At 37.4% G+C, this 21,189-nt stretch overlaps 1 protein-coding gene across 1 annotated transcript in view; it reads left to right on the top strand.

The window, feature by feature from the left end:
• Positions 1–21,189, top strand: part of LOC127396008 (protein prune homolog 2-like) — a 127,249-nt gene that overhangs the window by 61,348 nt on the left and 44,712 nt on the right. Inside the window, exons 7-9 of the mRNA XM_051643559.1 lie at positions 12,179–12,337; positions 13,237–19,741; positions 20,191–21,019. Of these exons, the coding sequence (XP_051499519.1) occupies positions 12,179–12,337; positions 13,237–19,741; positions 20,191–21,019 (7,493 nt within the window). The remainder of the gene's footprint in view (positions 1–12,178; positions 12,338–13,236; positions 19,742–20,190; positions 21,020–21,189) is intronic.

Below are 21,189 nucleotides of genomic sequence, written 5' to 3'. Positions count from 1 at the left end.
CAGTTTCACTGAGGTTGAAATGAGAGCACTGTAAAAACAAGCCAGCAGGATGGGCAGTCTTAACTACTGGCCTAATTAATAAGGTGCTCATGCACATATTTTTTACTTCTGTGAATTACTTCAGTTCCATGAATTTGGTAAGTTTTGAATATATTTAAAGTACATTTTACTGCTAAGTGTATTAGTGGTTTGATCACTATAGCACCCTATCTTACTTCATTTACTTCAATGTTCAGATGGCACAAATTCAGCATTTAAAAATTGTGTTAGAAACCTTAGTTTTGAAATCTCAGATTATCAATAGGCTACAGTGAAGTCAATGGGTAGAAGTACAAAACTTCATGAATAAGCTGCATCCTTTGTTAGATGAGATTTTGTTTTTACATTGCTAAGTAGTACTTGTTTCTTTCCTTACTGTGCTAGAAGGATGCTTGAGTGACAATGCATGACTGGATTCATGAAGGAGAAGGTAAACAGATGCTTTTTTAAAGCATTACAGCTATGCATAGCATGCCTGTAGCAAGCTCATATATGTGCTTTTGACTTGCTACGTATTTACCTTGTTGTTAATTCTTTTAGTTTGTTATTTATTGAGTTTATATTTAAATGTATTTATTTACTTCATTAACAGTATAACAATACAGTTTACCAGACAGATTGGGTCTGGCTCAAGATTTAAGAGGCTGGAAGAAACCTGTGATGGTGTGAGGAGAGACAGTTGTGCTAGCTAGAGTCGCTAGTGCGCAGGGGTAATTGCCAACAGTTGGTAAATCCCATTTTAAATGTGTGTTAAGCTGCAGGAGCAATATTGACCTAATGTGATCACACCAACAAAAGCTTTTGGAAACTAATTGACCTGGCTGCTGAAGATACTGGAAAATAATGATTTTGCATGCCACTTGTCCTGTGATATTAAAATTTACAGCCCTTTTCTGTTTATCAACGCCAGCAAAAATGATGTATTAGTGTTCTTCAGCCAAAAAGCCAAACTTTTTTTCCTTCTTTTCACACTCTTAGTCACAATTTCTTTTAAACATTGAACTTTCCATGTAAGTATAAAAAAAAATTAGAACCACGTTAAATATATTCCAGCTTTTTTGTCTCCTGAGGTCCAGTGGTTGTTGAAGTAGATGTACATGCCAGTGTCAGCAGAGCAGTGGTCCTGTGCCTCAGAATGGTTAACTCTGGGTTGGAATCAGGGTACTGTCTTGCGTTGCATCTCAGTTTTCACGTTTTCTTCTCTAGAGAGAGAGAGAGCAAAGCACAACTTTCTGAAGCATACAACCTGCATAAAGCACCTATGCTGGAGAACTCAATCCGGCCAGTTGTCATCCAAAATCTGCCTTACACACAGCTTTTATTTTGTCAGAAACTTGAACTGTCTCAGTGGGAAAAAGCTGCTGTCTTAGCTACTGCAAATGTAAAATAGAGATGAGGGTGCCACAACTGAGCTTCTGCCCAGTGTAACCAAGGGTGTGCCCCCTGACAAGCATCTGCAAAAACTTTGGTTTATCCTGTTTTGGCTTGTGTTGGTAATGACTTATCTCTTCTGAAGGAACTGACTGTTTTAACGAATGAGTTGCTAAGGGCATTTTTCTTGCCTAACTGTAAGTGCTTATTAGAGGAATCCTTAGGAAAACTTAAGTGAATTACAAGATAATGAATTGCTACTGTCATTGCTAAGAAGACTGATTTTTTTAATTTTTATTATTATTATTTATGGTACTATTCAGTGTACAGTGTTCAATTATCTCTGTCCAATTCCTGGTTCCTGTTCAGAAGTAGCCAGTGCAGATGAGACTCATGCCAGTACTACTGAAAACACACTGATCCCTGTTTGTTTCTGTGTCTTGGAGGAAGATGTTCAGCTTCCTCAGTAGAGAGATTAACTGAAAGAATAGGAAATTAATTACTCTTTTGTCTCCATAGTATTCCAAGTGAGGGTTACCTATTTCAACAAGGCAGCATGGGCAGCCAAGCAAGATGCCAGTGATTTAGCACACACTGCAAGACCGAGTTAATAAAAATAATTCAAAATGCATTTCTAAAATTTTTACATACTTCGCAGAGAACTTTTAATTCTTGAAAGGGTGTTTTGTTAAACTTGAGTGCCAGAGCAGCAGCATGAATATTGTCTGTGTAGTGTGCTGATTGAGAGAGTACTTACTTACATGTGCATCAGTAGTGTGTATGCCAAATCCTTTGAAGTCAGGAGAGGCTTTCCATTGAATTCTAGCTTGTGTGATTCTGAATTGACCTATTCATTCAGGCTTGCAGAATGAACATCTAATGGTAATAATTAGTATTTGTATTTTTTAATATGCAGAGACCCCAGTTAGAGTGGGACATATCAAAGCCATGGATCTGTGCTGCTGAAAGGAAAGCATTTATTGTGAACCAAAGGATAAAAGTATAATAAAGGCTGAGGTACAATCAAGGAGCGTTTTGCCTCAGTGGGAAACTGTCTGTAATTAGAGAGATTTGGGGCAATAAGAAAAAAATATAAAAAGGTGAAACTAAATTCTTAAATTGGCATCAGTGTTTCTTACTGAGAATTCAGTTGCAACAGTAAGAGAATGAGAAATCAGAAATCCGAACAGAGAGTTCATGACATGTTATAGGGAAAGTAAAAAAGAATTTAAGTCAAGAATTTGCAGCACTGGAGGAAGAAAATCTGTAGGAGAAAAGAGTATTTTGGAGTCAAGAAAATGAAGAGGTACAGTTTTTTGAGAAAAATGGTTTGTAATCGAAAGACTAAGGGAAGAAACAAACAACTAATTTAGAAAGTCAGAGAAAGAGGTAGCTATACAAAACAGAAGGCTTCACCAATTACTAAAATTTGATGAAACAATGCAAAACTAACACATCAACAACTTAGAATATATTAAAAGTGATAGATCAGATTACTTCACAAATGGTTGTTTTGATTCATTATCCGCTGATAATTTTCAAAGCAGGATTTTTAATGGGGAAAAGCAGTTTGGATCCTGCACAGATCTGGATGCCTGATGCTTCTGTGGTGAGAAAAGTGGTCCATTTTTTAAATTCTAGATTAATTATCTTGCCAAAGTCATTTCCCTGTCTATGTGAGTAGAGTGAAGTAGCTTTAACAATTATGTAGCTGTGGTTCATTCCTGTAGTAAGATTGTGAGATTCTTACATAAATTAGCAAAGTAAATGTGATGGGGGTTGGGGGAGGTAAAAATTAAAAATGTCAGTAACTTGGGATTTACAATTTGTACTTAACCTTTAAACAACTTAAAGAAATTTAAGGAATTAGAGGTTTTGTTGGGGCTTTTTTTTGTATTGTTTTAATTGACTGCAAGTTTTTTAGTTCCATCCAAAAGATTGTTGCTGTTTTCATAGTCTATATTAGTGTAAGATGTTTGTAGTTATTGTTAAATAGAAGTAACACTGAATTATTTGTTCAGAGGGCCACCCTGTAGGAAGAACTGCAGGTTTCCTTCTGTCTCCTATGCAGAAATTAGTTTCCCCCCTCAGCATAATGGTGTTAAGGAACAGAGAGGTTGGTGGAGACATGGTGCCATGGAACTCTGCCAGGCCATATCCTAACAATATGAGGAGGAGACATTGGCGGGCTGCTTTCTTTGGACTACAAATGAAGTCTGGTTGGGTTTTTATCTTCTTTACCAAAGAGGGGACAGGGTTAGCTTCCCTTGTATCGAAAGAAAAAAAGCCTTCAGGACTAACTCAGCTCTGTTATTTCTAAATAGGCTCTTGGCTGATGATTTATTAGGAGAAAGTAATTTCCTGTTACAGGCACCAAAGGATATGTGTGATAGGTATAATACAGAAGATATAAACACACATACAATTTTTCAGGCCCTCAGCCTGCGATGGTATATCCATTTACAATATTGCTAGCTTTTTGCTATTGAAAGTGGTTTTAATGTTTCATGTAGTCTTGCTGTCTCAAAACAAACAAATTGTTCCTGAAAGAAGAAGAGAAAGCACTGTTTAATCCTGCTACAGTGACAGCAACTAAAGAGACATAGCACTTTTTTTCCAGACAAAAGTACGTGTTTATGGGAAAATGACAGTAGTATACTGTTGCCATTGTTACAGTGAAGCAAATCTCCATTTCCAGTTAAGTTGCAAGCATTAGAAGAGCACATAAGAATAGCTCATGATCCTTCCTTGGTATTTTGTTTTTTTTTCCTTGATTGTATCTTCAGAAAGATTTAACATTTTGATGCAACATTTGCTCATGGATTTGCAGTGGTTAAATCAATAGTTAATGATGTTCTTTGTATAATTTGAGCTTGTAGTTTGTTTATGCTAGACCAACTTTATCCATACTCCAAACAAATTATCTCTTATAATCACCAGCCTGAAGATAAATCTCTAAATGTTTTTCTGATGATAGTGCTGTGGTTGGCAGGTGTTAGAAGTGCCTCCCAGGGACAAAGATTGAAGATGGGCTTGTTCTCTCAAATCCTTCAGGCGAGGTTGTTTAGCTTTCTATCCTGTCATCTGCAGAGGAGCCTTGTATGGTGCCCTGCTAATGAAATCTAATAGGCAAAGGTCATATATCTTTATGAAGAAAAATGCAAAGCTGGTGAGTGATAAATGTGCTTCATGGGGTTCAATGGACGACGCTTGTGATAAAATCCATGTTTAAACTGTGTTTCAAAACGGCTTGGAGTATCTCTGGTTTTTGTGCTGTAACTACTTTTTTTAACAATTCTCATTACTACTGATGGGATTAGATAAATACAAAAATAGTTGAATATGCATGCAAAGTTGTCTGTGTAATTAAAAAACTGAGTGGCGAGTTGAAGTGGGCAATTATTTTTCAGTATCCATAGCATAATTAATAAGATGGGTCTCACAAAATACGTCAGTGTTGTATTTATATCTGAAAGCTGTATTGATTAGCAATAGAAACATACTGGTTAGTGTCAAGATGAGAAGATTTAGGTAGATTTTAGCATCAGTTGTAAATAAAAAATGCCTTGTCAAAAGTAAAAATCTTTTTTTAAAAAGGGAGAAAACAAGCCATACTGGCATAAAATTGCAGATAGAACTTCTAAAGAATGCAAGTCAGTGCCTTTAAGACATGGCTAATTTGAAGTTAGATGGAATTAAATAAACTAGATATTGTTGAATCACTGCTGTTTTTTGAGAAGTTACCAGTTCATTTGCTATAGTTATACTGCTGAGCTAAGAGACAGTTCAATAAATCAACTCAGGCTTGATGGATTCTACAAACCATTGCAATGAGTGCGTGGAAGAGGAAAGAAATCTCTTAGTATTCCCTCTTTGACAAAAGGGTATGCAAAGAGCCTGAATGGATGAATAGTTGATTAATTTTGCCAGAAATTTTCTTGACAGCCAGAAATGTGTTTTTGCAATCCCGTGTTTGCATGGGAATTATTTTGTAAGGTATGAATTATTACATATAAACTTACACCTGAGACTTAGCTGGCTAAAACAGACATCTCCTGGTCAGTATGTATATGGTTGGGATATTTCTTATGTTTTAATTCATCACTCTGGCAAGTCAGCCTTTGGTTGTTACCAGTCAGTCAACAGTGAAATCAAATATTGTATGTGATTAAATGAACCTTGTAACTGAAGTGGTAAGTTGTGTCCCTATTTTTTAATTGATTTACAAGCTGTGGAAAAATCAGATGGCAGCTTGTAGGCTAGGGTAAGAAAGCAGAATAACATAAAGGTGAATAAAAAGTGTATCGTGTGCTACATCCATATGTCCTATTGATGAGTAAGACTCATAAGCAGTGTTTCTTTTTCTCCTCTAAGTTTCTGGGCTAAATAATGTATTAGATTGTATATACTACACTGTACTTTACTATGGAGATTTTTCCTTTTCACTTTGTGCATATTTTGTTCATGTTTTGTACAGGTGATGTTTGCTTATAAATGGGGTGCATTAGCAGGTCCCTGTATTCCTTTACTGTTAGGGTTTGAACACATCCGGTTTCATAATAAGCGACATTCCTTTCCGTGCTGTTCACTCCAGAAAAATACGTACATACTTACTTCAGCCTTTAAAATGACTGGAGGGAGTTAATTTTAACATAGTTCAAGTGCATTTCCCTGCAGTTCCCAGCATTTAATCTTTTAAACTTGAAAATCGTATCTGTAAGTTTTGCTGTATTTTTGTGTTTTTAACAACTCCAAACTACTTATCCTTCAACTGCCAAAAGTGCTGAAAAATGGCAGCTTTATCAGTCATGATTTTCTTATTACAGAAAGCATTCATTAACAAAACATCCATGTCTCATTAGACAAATGACAAGCGCTTTGAGTTTCTTCCCTTGAAGATGGAAATAAATAAGCTCTTTCACCTTTGTCTCACCAGACCAGATGATCTACATCCCTCCTTTGATTCCTGTGCTATTGTGAAACATGATTTCTTTGAGATTTTTGTGGTCTTAGCCATCTAATATTATCACATTTTTCCAGTGCACACCACAACAGTGTGCACACCACAACAGTACGCACACCATTACCTGTGTTTGATTATGTCTTTAGGCTACCTGCTTAATGTTTATCTCCTGCAGTAGCAGCAGTATCTTAACAGAACTTCATCTGCAGCCCTGCTGATCATGTTCACTCTTTGAGTGTTCATGCAACAGACCCCACCAACAGCAGAGACCATTTTTACAGTTGTATTTCAGGCAGTCAGCTGTACACCTCTGTAATCAGGGGAGGCTGCCTTGCTTAGGGATGAGAATTTGTGTTCCTTCAGGTGGGTGGCAGTGTTGGCCACCAAAGGCTGTCCAAGGTATTCCAGATGGAGGAAGAATGTTCTAAGCCAAATGGTCCATGATGATTCCCTTATGTTACATGGATATTATAATGTCTCTTAAGATACATGGCGATGCTGTACCCCAGCTGCTAAATTCAAAGCTGTCTCAGCTAGCTCTGAAAATGTGGAATACTGGAACTGAATTTTGCCTCTTTACCTGAGCAACTTTTTGTATTTTAAAAATTTTATTAATGAATCTGAACTTTCCAATCGTTCCTGGAAGTCATGTGATGTGGTAAATACATATAAAACATAGACATCTTTGTAAGTTCTAGTTAAACACCGATGAAAATGGGCAAGCTTGAATTTGAATACCCAGAACTTGTATCTAGTGAAAGTAAAACTGGTTTAGCTGTAATCTCGATTCATAAAGATCAGTTAAGACACACTATGATATAATTGATGTGCCAGTGCTGTGGAAAAGGCACTGGTTCCAGTGTGTATCTGGCTAAACACACAATTATGTTGAACAAAGCATGATAATTCCGTTTATTTTAGGTGAATTCTTCTTCTTTTTTTGGCTTTTTTTTTTTTTGTTATTCTGAATTTAAGGAAAATAATAGACTAAAAAAAAGCTCTCACCTTTTAGTAAGGGAGTGGGATCAGTGCTGAAGTCAGTGACATCAGTGCATTCATCACTTTGTTCAATACACAGTAATTCACAAAGCTATAGAATTTCCTTTTTAAATTGCCTTTTAAGTTAAGCTCAGGATGCCTAAATCTAACCATAAGGTGTGACCGGGGAATCTATAGAGCAGGATAGCACAAGCTCTGTTTAGGGCCTAATACCTGTTTCTTTTTGGAAACTTTGGACAGCAACACAAAGAAAGCAGAATTAACTGCTGGTTTTGCTCTTTTTAGAGACTGATAAATATCACTACAGCAGAGATTCTATTTGGTAGATTGAAATGCACAACAGAAAATGAAATCTTTCCTTACAAAAACGATAGTAAATTTTGTGTAGGGTGTCTTTTTTCAACAGTGGTGTTGATACAAAGAAGAGGTAAAATAGTGAAATCATGTCTGTGTTTCTGGAGTCTTATAAGCACTGTACTGTTTATGCTGTTTTTCCCCTTTTTAGTGACCTTACCTCAAAACTTTGACTAAAAATTGAGTATTTTGCTGCTTTTTTTTTTTTTTTCTCCTTTTTTCCCCAATAAAGGAGGGGGCTTCTTGTAATTAGCTGGATTTACAACAAATGGCACACAGACTGTTAGCTCTGCATGTGTGCTGTAACATTGGTGTTTACCCTATTATATTGCAATTTAAGTATGTCATAAAGTTTTGTCAGTCATCACACAGAAATAAACTGGAATACAGAAGTACTGACCATGAAATATTAAGAGAATATAGTCTGAAGCAGTATGTATCGACTTCTATATTGTGATAATTGCTTTGGTAGTGAAAATTGTAATGGGATACAGTGATATTCCTCATTAATATTTTGTGATGGTTGGGTATTTTTAGCAAATGAGTTGTCAGCAGAAAGGCTTCATTAGACCCATCAGGGTATCTGCCCATGAATAACGAATCCCAAACTGTACTGACAGTTTCCTTGAGCCAAAATGATGGAGCACCTCTGACAAAAGCCATATTGTGCTCTCCATGTGAGGAGCATGAAGAACAAAAGAGACAGTTTGTTCTTAATTTGGTCAGGTTAATATTGACACAGTTAGCTTGGAAGAATCAGAAGTCTGTGTAATGTACATTTACAGTTATCTCTTGGGTAATTGAGTAAAAAAGAGTAAACTATGGAAGTCTGGGGGAAATGATGGAATTAAAGTTTTTTAAAAAATATTACTTATAGTAATAGTATTTATAAAATTAAAATTTTTTTGCTTATTTTAAAATTAATTATTAAATTTATGTTTTGATTAATAGTCCAGACAAAAAAAAAAAATTATGAGGCAGAGTCATAGTGCTGTCAGACATGTAGTCTTATCTTGGTTTTATTCAGTAGCTTAGTCAACAACGTTTTCCAGCAAATTTAATCTTTGACCTATTCTTTTAAGGAGATCTGTTTGTCTTGTTTCCTTTCTGGATGCACTTAGGGAAGTAACGACTTAGGAGAAAGATTTATTTTTTATTATTAAGGTATTTGTGGGAAAATTGAGTAACTTACATTGACAGGTATTATTTGAATATTAGTTGTTAGTCGTAGGAGAAGCTTCTATCTTATTCCTCATGCCACAGAAAGAACAGGGTCTTGGATATTACACCTTTGCTGTACAATGACTTTTTTGTCAGAAAAAATTCTTAATGTCAGGCAATGGGGTAAAAAAATGGGATGTGTTCAGCATAGTTTTGTTTGACTGGGACTGTGTTCTGGCATGCTTTCATTACTTCCTCAGTATTATTGTTGATTGGATGTCACTGTAGAACATCTCTGGCCCTCTTGCACTTTTCAATCCTCAAATAATTTGCCTGTTTTCTTTGAAAATGATATCTTTCAGTGTGGTGTATGATGCTAAACCCATTCCCATGCTGCTCTGAGTAGTCTCTCACCAGTTGATAGTGTTTTGCATTGGCCCATCCATTATGATCCCAGAAAGAAAAGAACTCAAACTCTATGACATTGTTTATTAGATCTGACATCATAAGGAAAAAACCCTCTAAATAATGCTACATTGATTTAGGTGGTGGGAGCCCTGAGGGTGTAGCATTGAATAAGCTTCCAATCCAATGCACAGCATGCTCTACATGCCCTGTTCCACCATTTGGTCATTGCAACTCTGATAGGATTTTCTTACAAGGAAACAACTCTATTCCTCATTTCTACTGTCAAGCAGAAAGGATGTTCATATGAGAACTTGTTGGTGCACTTTTAGTTAAAGGCAAAGGTGCACAGGTGATTTCTACTACAAAGAGGATGCTGCCTGTGGGCTTCTCCTGTGCAGTTTGCTGGCCAAGTTTATTCAAGGAATATGCGTAGCTCAGCACAGTCCTAAGGCCAAGCTAGATGTGAAGAACAAAAGAAAACACAGGTAGTACAAACCTGATCTCCTTCTGCAGCTTGTATCAAATGGAGAGGGCCAGGTAGCTTGCTCAGGGTTAATCCCTGTGCTTCCTTCAGTCATCAACTTGCTGAGAACCTCAAGAAGAAAAATTCATACTCTGAATAATAGTAAATGTAAACGGATGGAAGAAATGGACAGAACTACAAGTAGCTGGATCAGGTAATTACACAGGTTGTACAGATCCATTATTGTATAAATGAATGTGGCCCAATGTGATGCTCTCTGATCTAATTGTTCCGCCAGGGATACATACTTGGCAACTTCCCTGCTTACAGCAGCAGGCAGCTGGATCATCTGTGGTTGTATCAGTTCCTCAATGTTGCTCTTGATTGTGACATAGGTTAGCAAAAAACAGGGCACAAGGCAAATTCAGATTTTAGCACCTTCAGGAGCTATACCATGGCCATTTACACCTTCAGCTCCTGCATGTGAAGGTTGTCTTGTTCTGTTCTATTCATAGTCTTGTTCTAATATGCCATTGTGGTCCTTGTGCTTAGACGTTCAAAGTATCAGCCTGCATACACATGTTGATTCTTCAGCTGGCCAAGGTTGTGACAGAGGTGTTTTCCCTTGCCAGGTAGGCGGGTTAAGAGGTTCCTCCCTCAAAATGCTGCAGAAAGTAGAATTTTGGGCACTCCCCAACCTACCACTTTGGGAGTGGAAAATGAAGGCTATCTCAGAGAATGTCACTTTCTTGAGGCTTCCAGTTCAGTCACATGATTCCTTGATTGGTCCATGTCCTTCCCTGTGACCTCCCAATCTTCTTCAATTGTCTGTGATTGGGTAACTGAGATAAGGCTTTATTGGGAATTTTCAGGTGGTTTTGAATCTGCTGTAGTTCAATCTTTTTACTCAAATAGATTTTAATTATTGTAACTGCAGTTAGGAAAGGGAAAACTGAAGGAACTCTTCCCAGCTTAAGAACGTTTTGATACTTACTCTAATTCTAATATATTCAATACTTGACTCTCTAGAAAAATATTACTGGTTTGGACATTCATACCTTATTAATGATAATTCCTCACCATAACCACTGATTCAGTTTTCCTATCTGAATATTCACTAGTAAACTGACTTTTTGTTTTACATTAATCTGCAATAATTACATATAAAACTAATTTTTAGATGCTATACGAACATCAAAGAGGAACTTCATCTCTAGTCTTGGAAAGAAAGTACTTCTCAACTATTTGACAAACCAATTTTTTTGTTTAAAGTTTGACTTGGAGGGAGGGAGATGCATTTTGTGGGCACATTTGAGTAGATTAATAAATAGTATTTGTATATATGTAACCAAAACAGTAATTTATCAGGTAGGAGACAGATGCAAGGGAACAACATGCCAATCTGCATATACAGTTGTGTTGTGTTCATGATGAACTGCTGTTTATACAGGGCCACTGTAGCTTGGCAGCATCAGAAATTGCTAGCAAGAACATGACAAAAAAAATCTTAAATACAAACAGCAAAAACATAAAGGAGAAGATCAAATTTCTAAGACTTTGTTCACTGGCAGTTATTAGAACTGAGGACTGAAGAGAGACATTTATCTTGTGTGCATTGTATCCCCAGTTAAGAAAGAGTGATGTATGGTTTATATTGTGAAATCTAGGTAATTCAATATTGGGCTTGTACAACTATAAATGAGAATAGGATTAACAAAAGGAGTGTTTACCTTCTGTGTGTTTGGTGTGCGATGTGTGTGAAAATAAGCATTTTTTAAACACAAAGATATTTTAAGACTAGTTTGCCTTACTCTGTCCTTTTTTGTTTTGGTTTGGTTTTTTGGGGTGAGGGGCAGTTATTGCACAGAATTAAAAGAGCAGAAATCAAGGAATCTAAAGGAATAATCCATGGTAAAATTTTGTACAATCATGTATCATCATAATGGATACATATACAGGGGTGTAAAATTAATTTAGAACATAAAATTTCCTTTTGAGTGCCTGATTTTGCACTTCAAGACTATTATTTTAACATTAATTATTTTAAATTAAATGTTGACATGAGAAATTTAATAAAAGAGGTGTGTTTTTTTTTCAAGAAATAGAAGCATCCCAGCACTTCTAAGCAGCCTTGCGAAAGAAAATAGCAGGAACAAGTAAGAATTCTGCTTCAGTGGCTGCTTCATAAAAACAAAACCTACACTTAATATTTTAGCATTCTTCAGAAATGGAAGTCTGTTACTGTGCTGTGAGACTGGTTCTTGATTTTTTTTAAGCACATAGATGTTTTGACAAATGGAATTCTGTCACCAGTTACAGACACTGATGTTTATTAACAAATTAATGTTTCCACTACAGATTTGGATGGAAAGAGCATGGAAAAGACACTGACATTTCTTTTACTTCTCACCATATTTCAGGACTGCGTGTTCCACCGGAGTCTCATCGGTGATCTGAAAGCATTCATAGATAAATATGGGTTTGATGTACTTGTCATTTTGGCCAACTGTTTGTCAGATGAGAAGCAAACAATACGACAAATAGCAGTATACTCAGAAAACTTAGAGCTAGGCAATCAGGTAAGTACCTGGAAGAAGAATCAAATAATGTCTATCCTGAAAAAAAATGGTCTTTTAAAGTGTAATATACCAAAGCGTTGAATAATTAAGTGAGGTTGTAATGACCACATTATGGATATGATGCAAAACGAAAGACTGTGATATTTACGACTGTTTCAGACCAGCCTAATAGAAAAAGTGTATGGTTACAAGGAACAGAGAAAGAGACAAGATTTTTCAGTTTAGCTAAAACAGAGGGGTTTTTTGTTTGGTTGGTTTTTTTTTTACTACTTTTGATTTTGTGGGTCTTTGGCAGTGAGGGACAAGCAAACACATTGTAAATGGCAATGAACATAATCCTATGTGTGTGTTATAGCTGAAGATCTAAGCTCTTATGTTCATTTACTCAAAGCCAGGTGCTGTCCATTTTATCTACTACATTTCTCCCCAAGTGGAAGAAATCGTCTCAGTGGCAACTTTCTCAACCTTTTTCTCATTCTTAAAAACTTCTGATTTTAGGGCCAGAAGGCTAAATTACTCTACTGTTTTTCAGGTGAAAATATATAATATATATACAGTGTATTTATTTTATGAATCTGATAGACTCATCCTAGAAATACTTTTCTCATGTACCCTTACCTATTTTATTCAGGTTTCTTAAGGCAACAACTAAACATTTATCTGGATTTTAACGTACTAACGAAAAATTAACTTGAAAGTCAAATGGTATAATTTCAAGTAATCTTCTGACCAATTAGAGAATACATATTTTTGATTGATCTTTTGTTTTAATACTTAATCTATTTAAAGAGCATAATAAAGTTGTTACAGCAAAATGGCTAAAAAATAGATTAATAGGAATAGGTATGTGCTGTTATGCTCATGATTGCAGTGTTTTGAAACCTCCTGTTTTTCAACAGATCTGCTGTGAATTAGAAGAATGTCAGAATCCTTGTTTGGAGCTGGATCCTCTAGAATGTGGATGTGACCAAATTCTCATTTATTGTCAGGAAAATTCTTTGGTGACCTGTGATCAAATTTTTCTTCTAGTTAAGGAAGTTATAAATAGAAGACAACCAGAAATGGTATCAAACAGTAGAACTTCTTCTACTGAAGCTGTTGCTGGAAGTGCTCCACTTTCACAAGGATCTTCTGGTATTATGGAGTTGTATGGTTCTGATGTAGAACCTCAGCCCAGTTCTGCCAATTTTATAGAAAATCCTCAAGATCTAAATGGATCTATGCAAGCCCATGTTGATGTTAATGTTGACCTTGTGAGTCCAGATAGTGGATTGGCTACCATTAGAAGCAGCCGGTCTTCCAAGGAGAGTTCTGTTTTCCTTAGTGATGATAGCCCTATTGCAGAAGGTGGTGCTTCCCATCACAGCCTTCTGCCTGGCTTTGATTCCTACAGCCCTATTCCTGAAGGAGCAATACCTGAAGAACAAAACCCTCAGTCTAGAGACAATAGTGATCACTTTGATCTTTTCAATTTTGATCTGGCACCTGTGGTTACAGCTCCATCCGAGTCATCTTCTCATTCTGTTGATTGTTCTCCAGCAGATGACTCTTTCCTCAATAGTGATTCATCAGAAGGACAAGTCACTGTGCAGAAAGAACTTGATGAGGCAAACCTGCTGGAAAATGATACAGCAAATTATTCAACTGACTTACTTATGACAACAAATGGCAAAGACAATTTAGCTGAATTTGATGAGAATCCAGAAGAAATATGTGAGAAAACATCAAGTTTGATTGATTTAGTTGCAGGTGATTCTTCTTCACCAAAAATGTTAAAATCTGCTGATTCAAGAATTCCACCAACTCCTATGAACAGTCTTGTGGAAACTTCACCATTAGATAATGGGCAGCCTTTGTTTTTCCCACAAGAGGTCATAAAAAAAATTAATGAAATAGATGGCACAAATTATTCTCAGTCTCGTGTTAGATATGGAAGCTGGTGGGATGGCTTTGACCTAGAGTCCAGAAATGCTGACACGTGGAGTTCAAGTGAGCAGGAATCTGTATTTCAGAGCCCTGTCTTATGGAAAGACTGTAAAGAAAGTCCCTTGCTACGAGAACATATTGATAGAAGAGCCTCAGATTCTGTATTTCTCCAGAAACAGCCGAAGCAAATGGATCACATGAGAGCAGGTCTGTGGGATAATAAGTTTAAACAAGATAATTGGAACCATGAGAATAAAGAGAAAAACAGTGAGCATTCACGTTTGCAAACTGCCTCGTTAGAGGAGACAAAGCAAGAACCAGAGAGCTTTATGGACCCATGGAATGTCAGTCAGCCAGCATCTATGATGTCAGATGCATGGTGTAGTGGAGAAGGGAAGGGCAGTCAGCTAGCTGGAGGCTCATACAAAGTCTGGACTAAGTTTGATGCAGGAGATATTGCTAGCTCATCAGAAAATGTATGGAACATGCCCATGCTGGAGAGTGAAAAACAATCAGTTAATATTCCTGAAGAATGGTCTGTGACAAAACCTAGTTTATCAGATTCTTCAGAAATCACAATGGACAATGACACTGAAAATCCACCTATCCAAGTAGATCCAGAAGCCTGGGATAAAGAAAGATATTATTCAGTAGAAGAATATGTAAAATCTGAAAATACAAATTCTGGTTTCAACAATAGGCAAAATGATTCCAATCTGGAAACAGAGGAAAATACTGTATTTGGTGACCCTAAACATAGACCAAAGCAATTTGAAAATATAGACAGCTGGAATATATATGATAAAAACATCAGGAAAGAAGTTACAGAAGTAGTGGTGCCATGGGAGGACACCTTCTTGTATAAACAGTCAGATCTTAGTTCATCAAACATAGGTGAAGATTTACTTGTTTCTCCACCAGACACCAATTATTCAACATCTGATTCATATATATCACCTACATATGTGGAAGATGAAAGAGAAAATGAGAAAAAAATTTTTGATGAAGAAACAGTCATTGATAAATTGATAAACCCAAATTTGGCTGAGACAGAAGTACTAGAGAAAGCAAATAAGGAACCATTATCTCCTAGAAATACGCCTTTTTCAAGTGCTGGAAACACAGATATCTGGAACATTCCTCTAAATAATGTCACCCAGTTAAAAGAAAGAAAATCTGAAATTACTGCTATTTCTGCCTCTACTAAACCTTTCCTTAATTCAGAACAAGCAGCTAGTCAATGCTTTTCAACTGAGACACATACCAGTGAAAATATTTTTTCTGTATCTGAATACAGAAGAGTAAGACCAGTTTACAGTCAAACAGTGAATGACTTATCACCACCACAGAACAAGTTAAATGCTAGAAAGGCTGCAGCTGAAAATGTAGAAACAGTGGGCAGTATTCCTGTAGAAGACACAGAGACATCTACACCAACTTCAGACACTGGGAACGGTTTGGATCTGAAAATATCTGACTTAGGGAGCAAGATACTTAGTAAGAGAGCAGTGCAAAACACTGCTGATGTTGATGAAAAGCTGAATTGTGAGGATTCAGCACAGCAGCTGAACTCACAGAGCTTACAGAATGAGGAGAGTTGTGAGGAAGGCAGGGACAATGCCATTGTTATCTCTCAAGAAGGAAAAGAAGAATATAAGAGAACAGATGAGACAAGTGGACAGCAAATGCTTAGTGACAATTCTAATAAACCAGTGCAAGAGGACAGCGAATCTTTATGTAACACAGATTCAGAAGGAAACAGGTCATCAACTGAAGTTCCCAGCTCTCCAGAAAAAATGAGGAACAGTGTCAGTTTGGAAGCATTACTAACAAGGAATGAGTCATTTTCCAATCAAAGTAATACAGTTAGTTGGGAAGAGAGGAAAGACATGTCACAGAATAATGTAGAATCTTCCAGTGCTTCTGAGGAAGGTAGAAATAATGACACTTTTGATGACTCCAGACTGAAAAATCACAATTATGGTGAAATGCCACAGCTGCTTTCTGAGAATGCTAAAAAGGACACTACAGTAACAAAGGATGCAAAAAGTCCTGAGATGGAAAGTATTTATGAAAGTTCTGATAAGGGTAGTGATGATCCTGAAGATAATTATTCTAGAATGTCCAGAAGCTCAGGAAATTACTCTGAAAAGAGTGGTTATTGCCTAGCCACATCAATTCCTTTGATGAATGAACCACAAGAAGTGCTGGGAGAAGGGAAAGATGACTTAGATGAAATAGTTCCTAACCATCCAGGCATTCCTAATTCTGAGTTAGTATCTTTCAAAGATAGCTCAGAAATGAACAGGACTCGTGAAAATTCATTCACAGATGAGTTTAAGAAGAGTACTTCTTCTGGATGTGTCAGGGTTTCTGACATTACAGAAATGTCTTTGGTGGAAAATTCATTTTCACATGAAGTAGATTCTGGAATAAATGAAAATTTTGAAAACGTAGAACCTGCTAATAATCTTTCTGAAGATCTGTGTGTAATGCCTACTGACAGTTTTCCCAAAACTGCTTGGAATTCAGAGCCATGTGAAAATTTGCAGTCTCCTGGAACGAGTCCTGAGGCAAGTGAAGTCCTTGAAATGGCAAACACCACAAGTAGCTTTTCAAAGGATATACAGACCAAAAGTTATTTGGAAGGAGATAATGTGTGGAGTGATTCAATAAATGATTATGTACACTCAAGTGGAACAAGTCCTGATTTAAGTGATGCATCTGTGAATGTGTGGGGAGACCTCCCAGTTGCTAGTCCTGACAAAAGAGCCAGAGATATGTGGGACAGTAAAAATAATAAAAATCTTGAAGATGCTTGTAAAAGGAATGAATATGGCAACGAATGTGAGGAAGGATTTGAAACAAATGCGGAACAGAAAAAGGTTCCTAGAAGCTTAGATTTTTGGAATGCCCATGTAGATGATGATACTGTATCTTCTTTATCAAGTCCTGACATAAATGAGGATTCAGAGAATTCAGAAGCGTGTCCAGCAATGATTAATGAAGATTCCACGTATGAAAACAAACAGCACAAAGGATCTGAAATTGTAGAGGATTATGCTCAACCCAGTGCAACAAGTCCTGAAGCAAATGGAGTCAATGTAGATACAAAAACTAAGGCGGGAGAAGAGGTCCAGTTAGGCATCTTCAATGAAAATTCTGAAACAGTTAAAGCTAGGAAAGTATTGCAGGAAGACATGACTATAATGGAGTGTAATGAAACTTCTGAATATTTAGGTTACTGGGAAACACTTGAGAAAGAAGCTCAGGTGAGTGTTTTCAGTGAAAAAAGAGGTAGCGAAGAAGACTTGTATTTGTATCCAAGGAATGAAGATACTACACCAACTTCTGCTGTTGGTGGTGAAGAAGAGTGTTCTTCAAAATCGGTAGATATGTGGAGTATGGTGTTGGAAGCTGATTCAAGAACTGATCCAAAATCCACAGTAGGTACATTGGGTTTTCCAGATGACAATTCAGAATGGTGGAATTCACAACCTTATGAAGAAAATAAATTGAAAGTTCAGAGTTCTCTTTCAAGTCACCCTGCATCAAATCAGTTAAAGAATAGTAAGGAGGACTCCTGGGGATCACCTTCACCAGATGAAGAACTAACAGAAGCACATTTCACTAATGCAAGTAATGATGGCAATCAGTCTGCCCTGTACTGTGATGAAAAAAAACATGAAAGGCTAGTACATCCTATGAATATTCCTGATAGTCAAATAAATCAAGACATGGTACAGTTCAAACAATTAGATCCTTTCATACTGGATAAAGAAGAAAGGGGCTTGAAAGATCAGTTGTTTCCTACAGATGAGGAAAATCAACTGTCCCCACAGAATCCTTTTTCAGATGAGGAACTAGGTACGCCAAATACATCAGTTCAAGAAATCACTGAACTGGATCTACCAGATGAGAATGAGGACAATGTAAGTCTCATTCCTCAAGAACAACAGCAGGACACCTGTGAAAGATTAGAAGTGCACAACTCCTTGCCAGTGTCTTATACTGGAGAGAATTTATCCTCTGAAGTGGCAGAGAAGTCAAGTCCAGAGTGGAGTATATTAGTTCCTCAAGCTGCACTTATCCCAGATATTTTACAGGATAAGACACAAGAAAGTAATCAGCTGTTTTCAGTGGAACCTGACCTGTGGACTAATGCTGAGCAGATTGTCACTTTAAAGTCAGATGGTGAAAATCCTGATATATTAAGTCATTGTGATCAAGACAATTGTTCAGAGGCATCAAGCAGTCCTGACGTGTGCCAGGAGCATGAAGCTAAGCATGTATCTATCCCATCTTCTCAAACTGAGGTGGAGCCTGAAGACAGTCAGCTGATTCACACAGGGTCAAATATGAGTAAAGAGGCAGATTTTGATTCAAATTGTCGCTTAGTAATGCAGAAGGTAGAGACACAGTCTGAAAGTGGTAGCCCCCAGGACTATGAACTAGGAAGAACTGATGGATCCTATCAGCTAATCTCTTCCAATACTCAGGAGCCTCCTGAATTTGTAATTTTAGAAGAATGTGGTCTAGAAAATAAACTTGTTACTGACGCAGTTGAATCAGCTGAAATTACCGATCAAGTTTTAGAAGCTATGTCCTTAGAGCTGAAAGACACATTCCATGAAAGTCCTGCAAGCCATGAAGGAACACCAACTGATGCATCTCAAATGCCTTTAATTCCCATGGATTTCACTCTACCTGACAGGGCAAAACAAAGCTTAAAAGAAGATAGCGCCTTGGCTGAAGTTGGAAAATATTCTGATACTGCCCATACAACATTAACAGGTGGTGAGTTAGACATGTCAGAAGAATGTGTGGATGAATCTGAGACAGGGGTTGAACATAACATCAGGAACGCATCAGTGACTACTGTCCTGGGAAGCACCTGTAGTGGAATGAACATACTGGGAACAGTAGGCAGTGAAGCAGCAGAAGGGGAACCAAAGGATGAACAGATATTCTTTCCTGAATCCTTTCTGCCTGGCAGTAATGAAGGCCATGAAATGGACTCAAATAATCAACTGGTTGATGACATAGTAAAAGAATATGAAGACGTAACTGAAAATGATGTTCTTGTGCTTAAGGAAATGCCAAGTGACCAGTCACCAGTGGTGTGTGCTCCACCATCCTGTGTATCTTTTGATGCTGAACTTTCTGGCAGTGGAAACTGTGCACAGGATGAGCTCTTGTTACAGCAGCCATTTTGTAACACTGTTTCTTTGGAAAAACCTCTTCCACTCTCAATTCCTTTGAAAAGTGCAGGAGGCATCCTAATGACCAAAGACAGCAGCAGTGAAGATCAGGTGTCTGAAACATCCACAGAGTGCCTTCAAGAAAATCACACGTCGCTACCTTCACTCTCTGAGTCTGAAGTAACTGCAGGAGCTTCTGAGATTCCAGTAGGGAAATATGAAGCAGAAACAGCTGATCTCGACTCGCCGCCAGATGGAGATAAAAGATCACCTGACGGTAAGAAAACCTGCTTTCCAGGGCGAGTCCATAGGACAAAGAAAGAAGGAAGCATCTGGAGGGTTACTGCTAACGATGGGGCTTTCAGTAAAGTTTGAAGTTTGTGTGTCTCCCTGATGTACAAAACCCTGTACGTTGGAAAGACATCTAGTATCAACCTTCTAGACAGATTAAAAGCTTTTAAATATTGAAGTAGAAACATTATTTCTGTTGTCTGTATGTGGCCTAGCACGTGGACACTGAATCATTTGTCCCTTAGGAATGATTGCAGTGTTAATGTATAATGTTTAACAACACTGATGATGATGATGTTATAAAATTCAAGTACACATTAACAGAGCAAAGCAAACTGAGAAGAGTTTTATCTCACTGTGCTGATTTAAAGAAATAATGGTGATTGAAATAGTAGTTGAAAAACTAAAAGGAGTTTCTGTTTGCCTGTTTTTTAGAAGCTGGCACTGACTACCTACTCAGTAACGAGAGTAAGCCGAGAAATTTCTCTGAGACCTCTGAATTGAAAAGTACAGAGGATAAGGAAGATGTGAGGCTGCAGGTGCACCGAGATCCAACTTCACTGGAGATGGATTACTTTCTTGATACTGAGGAAGGAAATACACCTTCAACAAAGGATACCATTGAGAGAAATGAAAGTGGTTTTTCATTTCAAGAAGCTAATGTAGCTGAACAACCAGAATCTTGTGAAGGCTTAACACAGGGCTCCATGGATACCTTTCAGCCAACCTCCATTACAAATGAAATGGAAGATCACTCTGTTTCTGGGACTGAATGGGACTCTGTTCACTTAGAAGAGAAAAGTTCTTCTGTTGTGCCTCAAAAACTGGATGACGAAGGATCACAGGAAAGGTGTGGGCAAGATGAGGGCTGGATTATATTGGGCCAAAATGAAGTCAGTGACATATCACCTGAAGAAATTTCTGCCAAGTCAGAGGTACCAAAATCAGAGTCCATAAATTCTGGCGAAGAACCTGAAAATGTTGTAGCACAGGCATTAATTCTTGACACTCGGGCAGAATTTCAGGTAGAAACTCCCCTTCAGAAATCTTTTGAACATGAGGGCTGTTCTCATTCAGACAGCCTGACTACTGAGGACGAGAGTTTGGGCATTTCAGGAACCCATGTGTTGGAAGTGGTTGATGGTGATGGCGCGTGGGAAGCCAATACTGAACAGAGACTCAGAAATAACAGAGCAACAGAACAAGAAGTGATGGAGAAAACTGTGCTTTTCAGCAGTGAAAGAGAACCGATTCAAAAATCAGGGTAAGGAAAAACTGACCTGTTTCCTTTCAAGAGCCTTCTGTTCACTGTTGTTATCAATGTTATTGAAGTTATTTGATGTTATGAATAGGTTGCGGGACTTTCAAGTTTGAAGTACTAATTGTACAATACGTACATTATCTAAGGATCACTGTATTCCTCCCTTTCTGAAA

The sequence above is a fragment of the Apus apus genome, chromosome Z (genome assembly GCF_020740795.1).
Source record: "Apus apus isolate bApuApu2 chromosome Z, bApuApu2.pri.cur, whole genome shotgun sequence".
Classification (NCBI taxonomy): domain Eukaryota; kingdom Metazoa; phylum Chordata; class Aves; order Apodiformes; family Apodidae; genus Apus; species Apus apus.
This window is presented reverse-complemented; position numbering and strand designations above follow the sequence as displayed.